This window comes from Triticum urartu, chromosome 4A (assembly GCF_056163025.1).
Source record: "Triticum urartu cultivar PI428250 chromosome 4A, HENAU_Tu73, whole genome shotgun sequence".
NCBI classification, from domain to species: domain Eukaryota; kingdom Viridiplantae; phylum Streptophyta; class Magnoliopsida; order Poales; family Poaceae; genus Triticum; species Triticum urartu.
This window is the reverse complement of record NC_141876.1, coordinates 41,446,732-41,461,452: the sequence shown is the minus strand read 5'-3', so window position 1 is coordinate 41,461,452 and position 14,721 is coordinate 41,446,732. Positions and strand designations below refer to the sequence as shown.

Below are 14,721 nucleotides of genomic sequence, written 5' to 3'. Positions count from 1 at the left end.
CGGAGGCTGAGGATGGCCGGATCTGGTTTGGCGCCCAGGCCTGCGCGCGGCGGGCGTGCGGCGGTGACAAGTCTGTTCCTGGTAGTGTGTGCATGGCCTTTTTCTTCACGGTAGCTCTGGTTGGCCTCGGATTCATGTTTGTTGGTGGAAGACTCGGCTTCGGATGAAAGTCCTGCACTGTTCTGGTCAGTGCCGACGGTAACGGCGCCTACGGGTGTCGTCTTCCTCCTTGGAGGTACCGCTGTGGAGCTCGTTTTGCTATTCGTACCTCATGGCTTGTGGTCTTCGGGTGAAAACCTAAGATTTGGCTAGTCCAGATTGAGGGACGGTGTTGTCTTCGATATCAGTCCCTCCTTGGAGGCGTCCCTTTGGAGGCCCAGCGATGGTTCCCGATGGTGTACATGGCTTGTCGGTGAAGCTTGGGTTTGTGGTGATGTCGGCCTTTTTTTTCTTTTCTTTTTGCACTAGCTTTTTGCTGTGCTTTCCTTCTCGAAGGATTCTTATAACGCTTCATCTGATCAATGAATTTAGCAGCTATAGTCAACAAAGAGCTCTTCCGTCGCTTAACACTGCCACTGCATGCGTGCCAAACTATGACTCCAAGACGTCAAATATGGAGACGGGAAGGCCAGATATTGAGAGTGCTCCAAAATTATAGCGATGGAGCGTGGGATTACAAATCTGTTAGGCCTGCAGTTTGGACCAAAAACACCGCATTGACGATTATTATGACGATACAGTCAACATAACGATTCTCCTATACTTGCTCATAGCCAGCACCACATCGTTTGATGCAACCAAAAGAAAGACTGTAGATGACCCCCCTTTTTTTTGCTCTTTCCGATAGGTTGGTTCTCGGTTAGTTGCGGTAGTGGTTGATGTGTTGATCATCAATAAAAAGACATGGCTAAAAAGATTGATCTTGACTGTTTTGTGACTCAACAATTCTTCATAATTGTGGTCATGTTCTGTATAACTGAATCTTATTGGAAAACATTCTAACTGATTTTCATAGTAACACAAGGGCTATCATCTCTAGTGGTTTTTTGTGGCCACACCCAGGTATTTCCGTTTACTTACATTGAAAATATTGTTACCGTTTGTAGGGTGCATTGTACTCCTTCCAATCCAAATTAATAGAGAACACGTGCACAATTAGTACAAAATTATACTAAGCTGCGCCGATTAATTTCGATCCGAGGGAGTAGCTACTTAGATCAACGTCAAACTAATCCAAACACTAGTAATAAGAGGAGTTTGACCAAAAATGCTAGTTTGAACAGAGTTACTATAAACCCATTTTCATGTTGTAATTATGTGAAAAGTAATATTGTAAGCTGAAAAAACTAAAGCGCGTGGGTATTATATGTAGTCAATCTAAACTGTTTTTAATAAAATAATGTGATTATTTGTGACTTGCGTAAGAATCATAAATTGGAACTCCTCAACTATTTTTTTGTACTGTGTTAAAAAAAACAATAGTTATATAATTTGCATCGCAGATCTTTGCGCGCCGACTAATTTTCCGACTTGTTTTCATCTATTCGATGGCCATAGTTTCATGTGAGGTTTTTGCCGCGGAATTTCGTGAAACGAGTTGAGCCATGCCCGGGGTCTTGGAACTGTGGAGCAGCAGTTGCACGCATGGCTCCCAGCTCTCAGGCTCCGCTGCACGTGTTGGGAGCTGCCGGTAAGTCCGGGACATTTCCAGCATTTTCACCGGGAAGAGAAAGGTAGATGAAAAGGAGATGGGCATGCAGTGCAGGATGGGGACGCAGGCCATGCATCCCTTCCGTGAAACGTACTCCTCCTCGCCTCCTATGATTTTCCCGTGAAAGGGAAGGGAAAGGGAGCATGGCACGAGCTGAGCGCGACTTTAAGGAGGCCGGCCGGCCTGATGGCGGAAGCGTTGCCTTGAATCGCAAGAGCTCCAAATCGCTCCCTGTACCTGTGCGTACTCCCGGCACCTAGACGTCAATGCTACTCGTGAGTTATGACCCTTCGCTTCCATCGCTTCATTTACAGATATGGAAATGTAACGCTGCTCGTGAGTACTGCATTTTTTTACTTGTGGACTTGTGGTACAAAATGGCGTGGGGTTAACTTGTCGCCGGTTTGGTTTGCTGTGGGACAGAAAAGTCGCGTCGTGTGTGCGTGCTTGGGAAAATGAAGGGGTGGAAGCTTGGGAAAAGTCGCGTGATGTTCATCCATGGAGGACAAGGATCGGGCATGTACGCCAGATGGAAAAGTTTGGGAGATGGGTTGGATGATTGGGTGTGCCCGTCCGGCCACGGCAGAAGAAGAATGGAGATCGGTGTGGACTGGACGCAAAGGGGAACAAACGGTGATGTTGTGGGGGGGTCCAAGCAAGCATAAACACTCGCGCAGGCCCTCCCTCGACGGCACGCTCCCTCCGCGGTCCTCCGCGCGCGTGACAACGCCGCACCGCTATGGCGCTATGCTCTCCCATAGGCTAGTCACCCAACACACCGGCCTCACGCATCCGATCGGCCGATCCCATCGATCCCTCCACGGCAGGATCGAACCTATCCCTCCCAGATTTGTGCCAAACACGATAGGTAGATTCATAGATAGATAGATATGTAGATAGATAGATAGATAGATACTGGAGTAGATGGGAATCGATCCTACTGTATTCTCCTACAAAAAAGCCAGCCGGACTGATCTATCAACTACACCACTATGCGTAACCTTAAAGTCATTAACCCTAAAATAGTTCTCCCGCATCTCACCGATCTAAATATAATCAGGCAGAGGCCCCCCTTGCTCGCTCGCTCGCTGGCTGGAGGAATCTTTCTAAGCGCTTCTTTGACCGAGATCACGACCGGCCGGCATCGGCACACCCGAAAGAGCTCGAGACAAGGCTAGGGCTAGATTAGATTATGCCATGGGTTTGATTAATCCCGGGCGCTCGTGGCGGTGGCGGGGGCGGCACGTGAGCCCTCCGTGCTCCGGATTGCCACTTGATGCTTTTCTTTAAGCTAGAAGTAGGGTGCACTTGGAACAACTGGCGTATGTTTGCACCACTATTTATTTTGGAATGTAGCGCTCGCTAGCGCGCCTCTCTCGAGTGTCCTTCGGCCCTGTTTGATACTCTAACACAGTTAGAGTGAGGCCCCTTTCGGTTCATAGGGTAGAAAAATTGTAGGAATAGGAAAGTCATAGAAATTGAGATGACATATATCTCAAATCCTATGAATAGGAATAGGAAAAGAGATGTCCTTTGATTCACATCATAGAATTTTTTTCATTGAATCTAGGCTAATATTTATTTTTCTATGAAATATGGAGGATAGGAAGAATTTCTCCATAGAAATAGGATTCCATTCCTACAAACCAAAGGACTCTAAAGGAATTTTTTCTATAGAAATCATATCCTATGAAATTCCTACAAGATTTCTCTAAACCAAAGAAGGCCTTAGAGTTATTTTTTAATCCGCTCTAACCCAAATAAGCACCTCTCTATCGGGATAGTTGGGTTAGACGGAACTAACCCACTCTAACCCTCCCTGTTTGGATACTTTTGGGTTATTTGAGCCTCCAACTAATCCAAACTATCTTACACTTGTCTGCCGTTTATTCGTGGAGGCAACACACTGAAGGTGTGATTCCGAAAGATGCATGCATCATTTCTCTCCATACATAAGTGATCGTTTCGGTTTCTCATTAACCCCTGGTTATTTCGTTGGTCTATTTCGCACCAAGGTAGAGACACCTATGCTTTGTCCTTCAAACCGACTTCTCAGAATCTGATTAAGATGCCGAGGAACCCGAGCCGAGACAATTCACGACTAGGCCATCTGGTTAGAGAGGTGAAGAAGTTGATCGTGGAAGAAAGAGAGCTGATCATCATGAAATTAGATAGAAACAAGAATAGGGCTGATGATTTCCCAGCTAAGAGCATCTACAACCGGGCAACCTAAACCCATCTCAAACGCCTAGGTGGGCCATCAGATCACTGACCGGTCACGAAATTTCGACCTAGCGGGGTGCCTCAAATGTCCGGACTGAACGGCACCGCTCATATTCAGCCTAAATATGGGTTGATAGGGGGCCCTCGGACGCGCCCGTCATGTCGAACTGACGTCGGGATCTCACGCGGAATCACCTGGAAATCCGGTGGTCTGAAGCCCGTCTCCTCCATCGGACCGATGTCGCCGCGTGGCGCCGCTTCGGCGGGTCGCGTAGTGCCTAGCCGACTATTTAAGCCAATCGCCGGCACCAAAACCCTACCCCTTCATATTTTCCTCTACCCGTCCTCCGGTTACCACTTTCCACTCCCCGTCCGCCACCACTAATAGCCATGCCCCCACCCTGTCGGATAAGGGGACACCCATTTCTAACGCGAGAGCGCTGGCGGCAGCTCCTTGAGCAGATCCGGGCAAGGCGCGAAGCCCGGATCGCCAAGGGGCTACCTTCAGAAGCTGTGGATCCGGAGTAGGAGGAAGCGAAGGAGGATGTGGGGGACGTCTGGGACGCAGGTTTGCAGACGGAGCTGCAGGCCATCCTCGATTCCCTCCGCTCAGAGTCAGATGCGGAGACGAGACGTTGTCGCTGGCAAGAGATGGAGGTGCATCACACCGCGGAGGAGGAGGAGATGTTCGCCTACATGAATGAGGTCGAGCGGGAGGAGGAGGAGCCGGAGCGCTCCTACGTGCCCGTCCACCCGGCGTCCGGCACCGACGTCGTGGACATCTCCGACAACGAAGATTAGATATAGTACGTAGTATGTATTACGTAGGATTTCTTTTACATGATTTGTATGGATTTAAGGGATGAAATATGAGAGACTCGAATGCAGAGTAACTAAGTTAAAGCGTGATCGATCACTGTCCACGGACGCGTCCGATTGCGTTCACTGGCGTTTGATGTATCAAATTTGTCTAGTCTAACTGTACATGCTCTAACCTAAATTTTTGTGCTCTGAGCGTGACCTGGGGTTACAAAATGCCCCTGAGAATCTCCATAGGCTTTTGGCTATGGAGTGTAACCGTATTCACTAACAATAAAGCTTCCGATCTTGTTGCCAAAAAAGAAGATGGAAATCAACCCAGTGAGCACCGAGCACCCAACATGCTTCTACGTTAGGCTGTGTTTGGCTTCCTGTTACATTACCATTTTTTTGCTGCAAGTCATCGTAATCGTTCGTTGTTCAAACAGCATTGTCTATTTTAACGTGTCATTACCAACTTTTGACTATTTTTCGTGGTTATATTTTCTACAACCATGATATACAATAAGTAAAGCACAACACGGCTTAGTTGTTCCCACCACAAACTACGACGACCTCCTAGTCGAGTCGACCCCAAAATGTTTGGTGGAGTAACCCGTGAAAAACACCAGTAAAAAAGGTCGTCGAGACATTATCCTCACCCGCACGGCGAACATCTCCACCTAATATAAAAATAAGCAGTAAAAGCCTACGGCCTCCATCGATCTATCTACTCAAGTAAATAAAGAACACCAAAGCAAAGCCAGAAGGAGAGCCCGCACGCAGCTGTAGGTCAAAAGCGGGCGCCCGTGCGTCCGTCGCTGCTACACACCTCAAAAATCTGAACACAGAAAGGGGAGGCTTGGCCACAGCTTACAGGACGTTTAGGTGCAAGGCATAGCAGGTTGGGTACACTGGGTATCGTCGACGATGACGGCGATGGGAGAAGTCTAATCGGAGTTGGGCTCGGCCGTGTCGCTCGTGTAACATGATTGACGATATCCGGATCCCGGCCACGATACGCATTCCGGTGCATGTGCACGATATAGATATCTATAGATACCATCGGAGTGTCACCTACAGTATGATCTAGGACTATCTTTAGAGCCAGGACACCTCACCTACGTACCACTACTAATTCTGAATGCCAAATGAGTGGCCGAAGCAGGGCAGCAAACGCGCCTATCAGAGCCTGCATCGGGCGCCAATAATGAGCCCTAGATCGTGTCACTGCTACCACTGTATGTGTACACTGTAGGCGGTATCATTCAAATGTAGCCTCATTCATGGCTGCTACCGTATGTTAATACTACCGGTACGTACGTATCTAGGGCGCGTTTGATTGCCCGCATAAGGTCCAACCAGACCCGCGCGGGAAAAAACTCATAAGGTTCAACCAGGCCCGCGCGGGAAAAAACTGAACTGTTTGGTTGCCAGTATACACTATTGGCCCTGCATCGTACTAAGTTTAAAGCACATTTGGGCCTGTCTTGGAAGGCATGCTTGAATCAACAATTTCTCGCGAGCCAAGCCTGAGCGAGGCACGTGGGCGACAGGGGCTGCACGCGAGGAGCCAACCTCGAGAAGCCGCGTTGCTTCCCGAAGCACCAACGGTTATTACCCTCACCGCTCTCTCTCCCCTCTCCCCTCTCCCCACTCCCACCGACAGCAGCGGCGTCGGCGTGTAGCAGATCGGAGAATAACAAGCCGACCTCTGGCCACCTTCACGGGCATCCGCAACAACACTTCGGCAATGGCGGTAAGCTATTCCCCTCCCCCTCCTCCTCACCTACTACATCGCATTCGATTCGAGTTTCGATTCGATCCGCGTTAGGGGGAACGGGGAATCGGGGTAAACACCATAGAAGCAACCATAACATCGTCATGACTACTAGTACATATGAGGTTCCAGATCCGGATTGAGTACAATAGTAATGGAGATTAGGGTTCATCTTACATAGTACGCACAGATTTTAGCCTCGGGGACCCTGGAGGTGATTGGAGCGGCGGGTGGCCTTGGTCTTGGTCTCCTCCTGCACCATCGCCTCTTCTTCCTCGTTGGAGCCCACCTAGATTGGCATGCTTGGTTTCCTGGCTCCGGCGCCCTCACAATCATCGCCACCGCATCCTCTTCTTCCCCTTCCGTAGGCACAATTTTTGTGGTGAAGTACAAGCTGACACGATGGTCATGAGGACACCGGTACTGCCTGTACTTGGCCCACTTTGCTCTCTATCCAGCATCACCGGATTCAGCCTGATTCATGGCCCAGCGAAGTATGTCGACTGACATAGCGCCCTTCGCTGGGTCAGGAATCAATGTCTTCAACTCCCCCCGCGTCACCTTCTTGACCACAACCTCTGACTCTTTGTGCAGCTCTGCCATGTTGCTGAAATTTGAGCACACTTCCATGGTGTTCTCAAACTTGGTGCGGTCACCCAGCGAGCACCCTAGGAAGAAAGCCCTACATCCAATGCCCCAAGGGAAGGGGTTGGGGTTGGACTTGTTTTTGGAGTTCATGGCGTTAGGTTGGAGGAAGAATGAGAGACTGGGTAAGTGGTGACCGGCAAGGTGGGTTAATAAAGGGGTACACGATCGTAGGTTTTAATGGCGATGTTGCAAGGTTCATAATGCAGATGCTGACCCAGCCTTTGAACCTCTTCATAATGCAGATCGACACGGATAACAAGGGAAAGAAGGTGGTGCCATCGAAGGAGCAGTAGAGGAGCAAGGATGAGGTGCTGCCCTCAGAGGTGACGCTCGTCCAGAGCCCGGACACGGACGACGACATGCTGGAGGTGCCCCCACCGACAAGCGCCGGAACTACGGCCACTATCGTGAGGTGGGAGGGCCAACCACCTTCTCCAAGGTGATCATGGCCCCCAGGTCGAGGCCATACCTATGCCGTTGGACTTCACGAGGCACTCCCTGTACGTGTCGCAGGAGTTCAAGCTGAAGACGAACACCGGCTGCTTCCGGAGGGTCACAATCCGACTGTTGAACGACAGGGTCACCCTCGAACAGGGTTGGGCCACCTTTGCCGCCATCCATCAGATGAAGATAGGCTTCATGGTGACCTTCAAGCTGCTGACTCCCGACATGCTGAAGGTCATCGTCTTCAATGACAATGTCATTGAAGTGGTGATCAGGTGCGGGAGGCCTTCGCCGTGAACGTTTAGGACAACCCCTCGTATGCTCCAGTTGCTTTAGTTTAATATCGATCTGATTTGCGTTTGAACTTGTCCGTTTATGTGTGGCACAATATTTATAACTGCTTAGTACTACTATGTTCTGTTGCGTGTGCTCTTCCTGATAACGCTGTGTGCTGGTAACCCCACCATCGGACCGAGGAGGTTATTAGACAACAGACGTTGCATGCAACCAAACAGGAGCCTTGTGTTTGCGCGTACACTAGTGGGCGACTGAACACCGTGCGCTAAGCTAGCCCCTAATACATGAGAACTAAATACGGATAACCAAACAAATTACAAACGTTGGTTTGGAGGCTGCATTTGCTCAACCAGCCTCCTAGTGCCATCAATTTCTCGTGCATGACAATCCATACTCGCAAGAAAAGGAAAGAAAAAAGGGACAAGCTGGAAAGCAAAATGGCGATGCTAGCTGATCCTGACAGCACCACAGCACGTGTTCTGCCTTTTCTACTGCTGCTAAACTGTTTTGTCTTGCAGTAAATTGCCACTACTCCCCCCTAAGAAAATTAAATCCTTTCTTGCAAGTACATGTAACATTTCGCCTCATGCACGTGGTTTGGCTGGGTGGTGAAAACACGCCCATCCAGGAGCAAACGAAAGCCCGGTGCCGCTCTACGCTGTCAACATCGCTGTGTTTTACGGTGGCGGTAAAAAGGTAAAAAGAGGGAGGGGGGAGAAATTAATTGGAGGCCTATTTATTCCCCAATGTTGACACCCCAGCGCTCCCCTCTCCTGTCCCCGTCCGCCTCTGCCCCCAAAAGGAAAACCAGGCTGGTTTCCCCAGCGCAAGCCGGCCACCGCAACCACCCGTCCTCCCCCTCCGTAAAACCCAAGCGCAGCCAACAAACACCAACAGGACTCCCTCCGTCCCAGCCACCACCCACCCCACTCCACGAGAGAAGCGAGATGCCGCCGCTCCACTCCCTCGCCCCGCCCCAGCCCCATGACCGCAGCCACCACCGCCAGCACTAGCAGCCAGCCGCGAGAGGGAGCGGGGGAAGGACGGGTCGTAGCATGGACCTGGGCGGGGTGCTGATGGCGGCCGCGGACGCGGGGGTGGGCGGCGGGGAGCTCGGCATGCTCGGATCTAGGCTGCTCAAGCACGGGAGGGGCAATGCCGCGGCGGCGGAGGCCGACGAGCGTCACGAGCACGGGTGGGGCGGCGGCAGGCCGGCCGCCAAGCAGGCCCGGGTCGCCGGGGACAGCGACGCCGTGTCCGAGGCCGTCAAGGCGGCCGCGCCATACCTGCTGGGCACCTGCAGCCCCGGGCACGGCCGGGAGAAGATGCTCAGCTTCTCCTCCTCGCAGCAGCCGCCCTCCTGCCCCTCCGCCGCCGCCGCCGCTCAGGCCGCGCTGCCGCTCTACTACGGCACGCCCGCTTCTTGCTCAGGTGGGACTGCAGCCCGTGCTCCCGAAGCTTTGCTCTTCTTTGATTTGATTTATGCTGGCGATTGGAAAGCTTGCTATTTCTTCTGAAGTAGAATCATTTTTGCTGTTTGATTCATTCTAGTACCACTTTCTGTGGGGTTGGGAGATTTATTTTCGGCTGTTTTTGTTGCCATCCATCACGCAATTTTTCTCATAGATCAAATGGAGTTCAGAAAAAAAGAGAAAAAAAACATCTTTTCACACCGCGCTTCTTTACTATTTTCGCCTAGATTCGGAGCCTTATCACCACAAGCTTTCTTTTCAGCTGCTCCTACTTCTTTGATTCCATCTTTTTCAATTTTCTTTTTCATTCCCTTGATTGGATCAGTCGCTCGAAAGAGTTCACACCATCTGTAGAAAAGGAGAGCACCGTTTTTGCTACTATTTTAATAGGCTTTTTATTGGGATCATTCTTGAAATTGCCTGGACAAGTTTCTCCGCCACTTTCCGGTGACATCCACGAACTCTTCTTGTCCTCAACGGCGCGATCGTGCGGATGGATTCCTTTTTGTCACCCCCTTTCGTAAAATAATGCTCCTCCCTAAAGAAGAAAAGATCAAAATGGGTTGAAAAAAAGGTGTGATCTTTGGCACCACGCCACCAATAGCCCACATTTTTCTCACCCAAGAAAGATTCAAAGCAAAGCATCACGCTCTCAGATCGAGGTTGTTGCATTAGATCAAAGATTCAAATCTGTGCTTCTTTCTCATCTGGTATTGGTTTTCTGATCTTGGCAGCCACACCCTGGCTCAGATTTCCTCCCGCGTGTTGCTTGCTTGCCCCTGTCAAGAAAGTACACTTTATTTTCTTGGATTTGCCTTGTTGTCTTGCACTGCCTTGTTGCTCATCTGCTTGTTGTATTATTATCATGGGTGGCAGGGTTGAGCTCGGTGAGCTTGAGCGCCAGCATCCAGGGCGCCATGGCCAGGGTGAGGGGGCCCTTCACGCCGTCGCAGTGGATGGAGCTGGAGCACCAGGCCCTGATCTACAAGTACCTGGCGGCCAACATCGCCGTGCCGCACAGCCTCCTCGTCCCCATCCGCCGGAGCGTCACCTCGCTCTACCCGTCCGCCTACTTTGGCTCCTCCACATGTAAGTCAGCAAGCCAAGAAAGAGGATAAAAGCTCCATTCACCATGATAAAAGCCAAGTGTTTGATTGATGGATTCCGTCCGACTTTACTGATCTTTGCGTGCATGATTGCGCCGGGTCGTGGATGTGCGCTTTGCTTTGCAGTGGGGTGGGGGCCTTTCCAGCTGGGTTACTCCGGGAGCGCGGACCTGGAGCCCGGGCGGTGCCGCCGGACGGACGGCAAGAAGTGGCGGTGCTCCAGGGACGCCGTCGCTGACCAGAAGTACTGCGAGCGGCATATGAACCGGGGACGCCATCGTTCAAGAAAGCATGTGGAAGGCCAGCCTGGCCATGCCGCGAAAGCGATGCCTGCGACGGTGGCGGCTGCTGCCGCCCAGCCCGGTGCTCTCGCCACCGGGGGCGGCGGCGGAGCCACCGCCGGCGCCGCCATCTGCCACGAGCAGCAGCCGTTGAAGAGCTACTCCGCCAGCACCATTGATCCTTGTTCACTGCAATACAACAGGTACGCTCATCATCATGCAACCATGTCCTTTTTCCTAGCTAGCAGTTTCGAGTGCTTCACTTCAGAACATGACAGGTTATGCAATATTTGCATAGTAGGCCGACTATAACTGCTGCTGTGATATCTTCAATACATTTTTTCCTCTGTTGTTTCTACTCACTAAATCATTTGAAATGTAAGCCCATTTTGGTTCTGCTAATTTGAAGTAGGAGGGTGATGAGTCCGAGCGATAACATTTTAGCACCACCATGCTTAAAATTTTCAGTGATATTGAGCAGTCGGGAGCCCTTCGTTGATTCGCTTTCATGAGTTTATTAAGGCTCGAACTGCTTTGTTTCCTGTGGATCACCATTTCCAGTAGCCCCAGCTGATCTAGTTTGGTGAGATGCAACATGCTCAACAGAACTCTGGCAGTAGTGCTATAGTCTGATGTAGTACTTCAGTTAGTCGGTGCTCTCGGTTTTATTTACTTTTACCACCTCAATCAGTGTCTCCTTCTGTTGATGATGTGCACCAGCCCTGAAATGCCAACTGTCATATGTACCATGCTGCACAGTACTAACCAAGCACATGCTGATCAATCTTCTTCAGGGAAATGGTGAGCAAGCAGCAACACGAGTGCGAGCAAGTGCAGGACTCGGACACCCTCTCGATGCTGACCTCCATGAGCGCGAGGAACACCAACACGGGCAGCATGTTCCCGTTCTCAAAGGAACATCATAACCACAATCCTTTCGAGGTGACGAGCTCGAGGCCGGACTACGGGCTGGTTTCCTCCGACTCGCTGATGAGCTCCCCCCACAGCTCCCTGGAGAACGTCAACCTGCTCACCTCGCAGCGAGCGCTCTCGAGCGAGCAGCAGAGCTCGCTCTCCCTGCAGCACTTCGCGGACTGGCCGAGGACGCCGTCGCAGCAGGGGCAGGGAGGGGGAGGCCTCTCATGGCCGGACGCCGAGGACATGCAGCAGGTTCATCAGCGGACCCAGCAGCTCTCGGTGTCCGCCGCTCCGATGGCGTCCTCCGACCTGTCGTCGGCCTCCACGTCCCCCATCCACGAGAAGCTCATGCTGTCGCCCCTCAAGCTGAGCCGCGAGTACAGCCCCATCGGCCTCAGCGTCGCGGCCACGGCGGCAGCGGCGGCGAAGGACGAGGGGGAGGCGAACTGGATGCCCATGTTCCGCGACTCGTCCATGGGCGGGCCACTGGGGGAGGCTCTGAACAAGAACAATGGCGGCAACATGGAGGCCAAGAACTACCTGTCGGCGTCGCTGAACCTCATGACGGACGCCTGGGACTCGAGCCCGCTGGAGTCGTCGCCGGTGGGGGTCCTGCAGAGGACCGCCTTCGGGTCGGTGTCCAGCAGCACCGGCAGCAGCCCCAGGCAGGAGTACCACGGCGTGTATGATGGTAACCCGCGGGATGATCTCGGCTCCATCGTCGTGAATCACCCCAGCATCCGCCTCATGTGAGCTTCTTCTTCCGAGCTCTGACCATGGAGAGCTGCAACGAGAAGGCTGGCCGGTTGGCAACGAACGAACGAGCTTGGGCAGGTCTTCTTCTTCACGTGCCTTGTTACATATCAACATCATCATATCCAGAAGCATTTTACGTTGTAGCTTGTCATTTGAGACTAATCTGTTGTTGTCTTCTCTGCTTCCGGATGTTGAGTTCTTTCTTTTTATCTTTTTCTCTGTAACCTTAGACATCGCTGGGTATTGACGTTGTGTGTGTGTGGATGGATTTGGTAGTGCTACGCTGTTGCATAATGTGATAATGTCCAGTTAATGCTGCGATGCCATAATAGTTGTTGAGTAATGCAAGCTGGCATACTTTCATCTTTGCTTATTTCGGTTTTTTTTACTGTCTTTGATTAAGGATGGCAATGGTTAGGGTATGAGGCGGGTAGAGCAATACCATATGATTAAGGATGGCAATGGTTAGGGTATAAGGCGGGCAGAGCAATATCATATCCACATTGTAGTCAATGGGTATAAAATTCTACCCATACCCACGGGTATGACACTTTACTCATACTTATACCCGACGGGTACTCAATGGATAGATCAAACAATACACATGTTATTTGCAATAATACACTTATCTATAGCACATTTAAGAAAAAAACTTACGACCCAAGGTAGGTAGCGAATCGGATGGCGACTGAAACACGCAACAGAGAGGGTGACTCGGGCGATTCGCTCGAGCCCCAGCCGAGCGTTCGAGATGGGCTTGCCGGCGACGAGCGGAGCGCGGGGGAGGGGAAGACGACGGGAGATAAGAGGTGGCCGGCTCTCTACATCCCCTGCCTCTTTGTGGCGGGGCTTCTCTGCTACCGCAACGGCGCGGTGGTGGTTCAAGGTATGATTCGTCGTGTCCATCTGCTCGATGAGGAGAATCAAGTGATTGATAGCCGAGGATTGCGTGGCGAGGAAGCAATTTCATGGCGATCGAAGGTTTGGTTTCCGTGCCATATTGCTTGCGTTGGGAATTCGCTCGACTGGGAAAGCGGAGACGACGGGGGGCGGGGGGGGGGGGATTTCGAGGCGAACGACCACCATAAATGCGGGCGGATAGTGGGCAATAAATCCCCACTGCTCGATGGCTGGGAGACGCAATTCATCCAGAATCCTCCCTTCACCCATCACAGCGAGCGCCCCCCTCGCCCTGAGAGAGAGAGAGGAAGCAAAGCGTCGAGAGGATGGCAGACTGGAGGATGAGGATGGAGAAGTCCATGGTGGAGCTGGCGAGAGGCGACGAGGCGAGGTTGGAGAGGGCGCAGGAGATCATCTCCTGGTTCTCCACCAGGAAGGAGATGCGGCGCGCGGCGAAGCGCATCTTCAGAAACCTGACGGTGGAAGAGGACGAGAGGCTCACCCCGAATAGGTTCACCACTCCGATGGGTGAGCCGGTGAGCTCGCTCGCTGCTCTGGTTTGGGCCATGGAGGAGACCGAATTTGGGGATCAGGCTCAGAAGGCGAAGTGGTGGGAATTCCGCTCTCGCCGCCGCTTTCCAGCTGGGCCGGAGGAGTTCGTGGTCGGGGCGATGATGGCCATCCCCACCCCGGGGACGCGCTGGGTTCCGATCCCGATCGAGGACAACAAGGAGGAGATGGAGTTGGAGGCAGAGGAATGGGAGACAGAGCCAGATCTAGTCGGGAGCAGCGACGGGGGGAAGAAGAAGCGGAAGGCACAGCTGCCCAGGCGCTCCCCACGTTTCCCCCGCCGCTCGCCGCGCCTCCTCAGCCTCTCCAGGTCCGCTCCGACGGAATAGGCGCCTCCCTCGCCGGCAATCGCTTCTGGTTGCTGGCCGGGGAGGACGCTGATGAGGAGGCTGGGGACTCGTCAGAAGAAACTGTGAAGTCTCTGGTCATGGATAGAGCTTGCCACTACCTGCTTGATAAGGATGTTGGTATTGAGCCTAGAATTTCTATGCATGTTAGTAAAAATAGAAGAAGCAAAAAAAATGTGGAAGTATTGATAGAACCCCTGCAAAAATAAATTGCAAGGAGGAAAATTATGAAGAGGATGATGGTAAAAATGGAAATAACTATTTATATGGATGGATAGTTAAAAAGCTTAAGGAAAAAGCCTCAAAAATACCTAACTATTGGTAAGAAATTGGGCATGATGATTTTACGATATGTGCTTCTGATTGTGTGGCGAAGCTAGACTATACTAGACAGAAAATAGTTATTCGTGGGAATGAAATTATTGAGGAGTGGGCCGATGAGTTGATTAACTCGGCAGGCTCAAAGCCCA

General features: G+C 51.7%; 1 protein-coding gene across 1 annotated transcript; it reads left to right on the top strand.

The window, feature by feature from the left end:
* The first annotated feature begins 8,658 nt into the window (after positions 1-8,658).
* On the top strand, positions 8,659-12,797 carry LOC125528818 (growth-regulating factor 6). Its single transcript, XM_087517673.1, has 4 exons — positions 8,659-9,332; positions 10,250-10,462; positions 10,606-10,963; positions 11,555-12,797. Exons 1-4 carry the CDS (start codon positions 8,957-8,959, stop codon positions 12,429-12,431), a joined length of 1,824 nt encoding a protein of 607 aa, XP_087373799.1. The 5' UTR covers positions 8,659-8,956; the 3' UTR covers positions 12,432-12,797.
* The last annotated feature ends 1,924 nt before the right edge of the window (positions 12,798-14,721 follow it).

Coding starts and splice junctions, on each gene's coding strand:
- LOC125528818 (XM_087517673.1), top strand. CDS start 8,957: ATGGACCTGGGCGGGGTGCTGATGGCGGCCGCGGACGCGGGGGTGGGC. Junction 10,463..10,605: donor CTACTTTGGCTCCTCCACAT/GTAAGTCAGCAA, acceptor TTTGCTTTGCAG/TGGGGTGGGGGCCTTTCCAG. Junction 10,964..11,554: donor TGTTCACTGCAATACAACAG/GTACGCTCATCA, acceptor AATCTTCTTCAG/GGAAATGGTGAGCAAGCAGC.